This window comes from Cryptomeria japonica, chromosome 11, assembly GCF_030272615.1.
Source record: "Cryptomeria japonica chromosome 11, Sugi_1.0, whole genome shotgun sequence".
NCBI classification, from domain to species: domain Eukaryota; kingdom Viridiplantae; phylum Streptophyta; class Pinopsida; order Cupressales; family Cupressaceae; genus Cryptomeria; species Cryptomeria japonica.
The window spans coordinates 552594834-552599294 of NC_081415.1; the positions used below are offsets into that span (position 1 = coordinate 552594834).

Here is a 4461-nt window from a genome sequence, read left to right on the forward strand (position 1 = left end):
CTGAACACCTTTTGAAATTGAAATTGTAGATCATCTCCATCACACATTTGCAATTTGGTGCTCCTGAAGCCAAGGTAAGGGCGGTTCTGCCGCTGTCCCACAGGCATACCATCACACCAGTCGCGCTCAGAAAGCAAGTCGTAAGACATTTTTTCTAAATGCATCTTTCTCAGAAAACAATATCTTAGATTTATACGGCTGACCTTGTTTTTGTCTTTCTAACTCTGTTTTAGCACCTACTATAAAGAGTTAAGGTGCCCAGCTGTATCGAAATGTTAGTGAAAAATACAATTTGCCTTCGAAAATTATTGGGAGTTTGATTCAGATACTTATGGTATATACTTCGTAGTTGGCAAATTGGTCTTTATAATGTTCTGATCTGTCAGACCACCGTTTTGGAAATATATGATGCTAATAGTAAGCCAGTAAGTACATTGGATCAGTTTACAATTTTGCAGAGAGTAACTGAAGACAGCGGCCTCAAAATGATGCCTCTTTTGCACGCAGTAATCGTGTCATTCCCTGCACAAGGCCATATCAATCCGCTGATGAATTTTGCGGAGCTGCTGGCCATACGAGGCTTTTTCATAACGTTTGTTACTACTGAATGGATGGACCAGCGCCTTTTAAAAGCAGCTTCTAAAGATGCAGCTACACGTGACCGAGAGGTTCAAGAAAGGGGCTTCAAATTTAGATTTCTGTCTATCTCAGATGGCTTACCGCCCGAGCATGGTCGAACTACCCAGCTTGGTGAGCTTTTTCTTGCACTGCAAGCTTTGGGCCCTGCTATTGAAAGTCTGTTAACTACAGCAGATAAGTCTGTCCCGCCAATCACCTGTATTGTTTCTGATAGCTTCGTCTCTTGCACAGCAGAGGTAGCTAAAAGTCTAGGGGTGCCAAGGGTTGTCTTCTGGACTTGTGGTACTGCTAATTCCATTGTTCAGGCAAACGCTAACTTTCTACTTTCTCAGGGCCATATCCCTGTCAAAGGTATTTTTCATGAATTTTTTATTTTCAATCGCTCTGTGATACCTTACCTTGAGCTTATTAGAGTTGGGTTTGTTTTACATCTAATCTTCGAAATGCAATTCCAAATCGGACGATTAATCTCTTCTAACATGATGAGCATTGTAATTGCAGAGGAGGACTTAAACTCTAAAGAGAAATTCATCACATGCCTTCCCGGAAAACTCCCACCGATCAGGCCAACTGACATCGTCTCCTTCTTCCGGGAAAAACATATCTCAGAAATAATTTACAGTGTCTATCTCTACGAATCCCGCATCCAAAACATAGCAGACTACGTGCTAGTCAACACATTCGAGGAGTTGGAAGGAGGCGAAGAAGCACAAATGGGGCTCAGCGTAAATGGATGCCCAGCTCTGGCAATTGGCCCTGTCTTTCTTCCTAATTTCCTACAAGGTAGGAATTCCATGCACAGCATGTGGGAAGAGGATAAAACATGCTTTCAATGGCTAGACGCTCAACAGCAGGGGTCTGTGTTATATGTTTCCTTTGGAAGCATTGCTATAAAATCTGAAAGGCAATTGCATGAGCTGGCTCTGGGACTAGAGGCTTGTGGGTACCCGTTCCTATGGGTCCTGAGATCAGATATAGCAGAAGGCAAGTCTGTTGATTTACCTGAGGGCTTCAAGGATCGAACCAAGGATCGAGCTCTTATCGTTAGTTGGACGAATCAGTTGAAGGTAAGGTTCTTTTTACGTGCTGTTGTTTGTTGTACAAAAATATGGTAAATTCCTTAGTGAAAAGCTTGCTACATTTTCTATGATATAGACATAAAGCTATCAGATTCCCTGGTTTAAATGATTAATTCTTGAATGGTTCCGCCATTGTTCTCTGATAGGATAAGAAATCCAAGAGTTATATCTCCACATAGTTCTGACTATAGGAATTGGGCGATTAAAAGTTCAGAAGATTAGAATTGATTCAAAATAATGCCAACTATTGGAACAACAAAGAAGAATATTTGATTGGCTGGAATTACTAGGAAAGAACTTTTAATCTCAGAATATTTCTCCCAAATCCATCTCAAAGAAAGAAATTGTTCCGATGCAACAAAATTCTCCCTGAAAATTTTGTTGGAATTTAAAAGTTTTCAATCCGTAATAGTGGAATGCAATAATAAACCAGATCACCAACAGAGAATATCACTTTAAAAAAAAAATATTAAATGTCTCCTTGTAGTACATATTACAGTTTTTCTTTCTGACCTTATCTTCTCCTCGCCCTAGCACTATCACTAGCTCCAATACGGTTAAATCGACAGGCTGTGCCACACATAAAAGGGATAATGCACGCATCATCATTTATTTTAAATAAAAAAGAAAAAACAAGCTGTCGCTAATTTTTAGTTTTGAATTTCAAAACGCCATTAATATATTATAGCCTTAATTTTTTTATTTTTTTAAATAAGTTTTTCTACGTTTGTAGGTACTTTCTCACCCTTCTCTTGGAGGATTCCTTATGCACTGTGGGTGGAACTCTACTTTAGAGGCAATTTCTATGGGAGTTCCTCTTATTGGATGGCCTTATTTTGCTGATCAATTTATTGATTGTCGATTTGTAAAAGACATTTGGAAATTTGGTTTAGATTTTGAAGGTGTCGATGTAGATGAATTCAAATTAGTGACAAAAGAGGTGGTAGAGAGCACAATAAGAAATCTAATGGAAGGTTGTCTTGCAAAGGAATTGAAAGAAAATGTTGTAAGGTTGAAAAAGGTAGCAAGTAAAGCAGTGATGGAAGGAGGGACTTCTTATACAAACCTGAACACTTTTATAGAAGATATGCAAAAGATAGCAAAATCAAATGTGTGAAGAATTTCTAAAATCTATTCATAAGAGGAGATATCATTCATTATTATGAATGATTTGGGAGCTTTTTAAATGGAATTAATATAAATGCTATATTATTTTATGTTAGTTTACTACTTTAAGTACATTTAAATGCTTTGTACTAATGTCAAACTTTTAAACTATACTTGTTCTTACTTCTTTTAACATAAACTCTCATTCAATTCTAAAACTTCTCACTAGACTCTAATTTTCTTTACTAAAATTCTTTATTAGACATTACATGTCTTTTTTATTATTAAATCCCTACATTGTAAATTGAAAATTAAACTCCTCTAGTTTATTTATTTATAGGGTTCTACTATTAAGATTTTTTTGAGATGAGTTTCATGTCACTCTTAAGAGTGCTTCCATTACCTAGAATCATAAAATAGGAAAAAGTCGAATTAATGTTTATCTTTTAATGTTCTTAATGTGATGATTAGGCCATTCTTTCTCTTTTGCACCTTTTTCTTCATCACTCTGAAAAATGGACAATCTTGAAAGAAGAAAAACTAAAGAACTTGAAGAATTTAAATCCAAAATGATGTTGGTCTCTTACCTTTCATTGTTGTCCTTGATGTCGGCATGTAGTGATTAAGATGACAGGTTGGATCTTTGACTCCTTGGTCTATGTGTAGCTCTTTTCATAGTGACTACTTGCCTACAGGGGTACTTGGTTGTAACACTTGGCAATTATGACTTACGTTTTTGTAGTGGTTGAGTTGTCCCACTTGGCAAATGGTTTTCACAAGAGCTACTTGATTAATAGCATATCTTTGGCATGTGGGCAGTTTTAACTTGGTTAATATCTTTTCATTAGGCACTTGATATTTTTTGGACTTGAAATATCTTTGTTATCTACTTTGGGGCTTGTATATCACACTCTAGCTTTCTTTTGAAAGCATCTTCGAACCCTAGTCGCCATGTATGTTTTGCAGCTTCTACCAGATAGTTGCTTCATTGTTGCGGTTGGTTTGGTTTGACACATCATCATGAGCAGGAAAGTGATCGTCGAGAAGAAGTTGGTTTGGTTTGTTTCATTATAATGCATAGAAAGTGGACTTCGAGCAAAAGATGTTTACGCTCCATACAGGTTTTTCAGATTCTTTTGTTTGACTTTTTGCCAGCATAGACAGGTACTCTTTAAGTTTTACAAGCAAAACCAAGATTCGGATTAATGTTAAATCAAAGGGTTTTTGACAGTTGGTTAAGAAGTTAGTTTCATAACAGCTCTTCAGTTATGAGTATTTCATTTTTGAAGAAAGGCATTTTTTTTTGGTTCATATGTTAGAAGAGATGCTCATATATATATATTTTAAAAATGGAAGAAGTTGAGAGGTGTGTGAATAAGGAAAAGTCTTTGAAACATTTCTCAGTTGCTCTATCTTAGTATTTTTGTGTCAAATATTGAAAACAGAAAGAGGGTTTTTGTAAGAAGTTTTTAAAGAAGTGCTTTTGTGATTCTGTAATATAATGTTAAATAGTTTTAATCAACAGTGTATTGCTCAATTAGCTTTCATAGAATTGTTCCTGTAAGTTGTCATCAACCATGATTTTGGAACTACAGATACAATGTAGTTGTAGGGTCAGTGTTGAGAGCAACTTCTC

General features: G+C 36.2%; 1 protein-coding gene across 3 annotated transcripts; it reads left to right on the forward strand.

Annotated features, from left to right (window-relative positions):
• Positions 1-306: 306 nt before the first annotated feature.
• LOC131050282 (UDP-glycosyltransferase 85A1) lies at positions 307-2935 on the forward strand. Of its 3 annotated transcripts, none has more exons than XM_057984485.2 (4): positions 307-750; positions 871-990; positions 1141-1706; positions 2452-2935. In XM_057984485.2, the coding sequence occupies exons 1-4, from the start codon at positions 486-488 to the stop codon at positions 2833-2835; spliced, it is 1335 nt and encodes a 444-aa protein (XP_057840468.2). In that variant the 5' UTR covers positions 307-485; the 3' UTR covers positions 2836-2935. The 3 variants fall into 3 exon arrangements, with proteins under 3 accessions (XP_057840468.2, XP_057840469.2, XP_057840467.2); XM_057984486.2 differs by having other exon boundaries at positions 874-990; XM_057984484.2 differs by having other exon boundaries at positions 308-990.
• Positions 2936-4461: the final 1526 nt, after the last annotated feature.

Excerpts from the sequence above, each read along its gene's own strand:
- LOC131050282 (XM_057984484.2), top strand. The coding sequence starts at position 486 with ATGATGCCTCTTTTGCACGCAGTAATCGTGTCATTCCCTGCACAAGGC. Across the intron at positions 991-1,140 it reads GGGCCATATCCCTGTCAAAG|AGGAGGACTTAAACTCTAAA; the intron begins GTATTTTTCATG and ends TTGTAATTGCAG. Across the intron at positions 1,707-2,451 it reads GTTGGACGAATCAGTTGAAG|GTACTTTCTCACCCTTCTCT; the intron begins GTAAGGTTCTTT and ends CTACGTTTGTAG.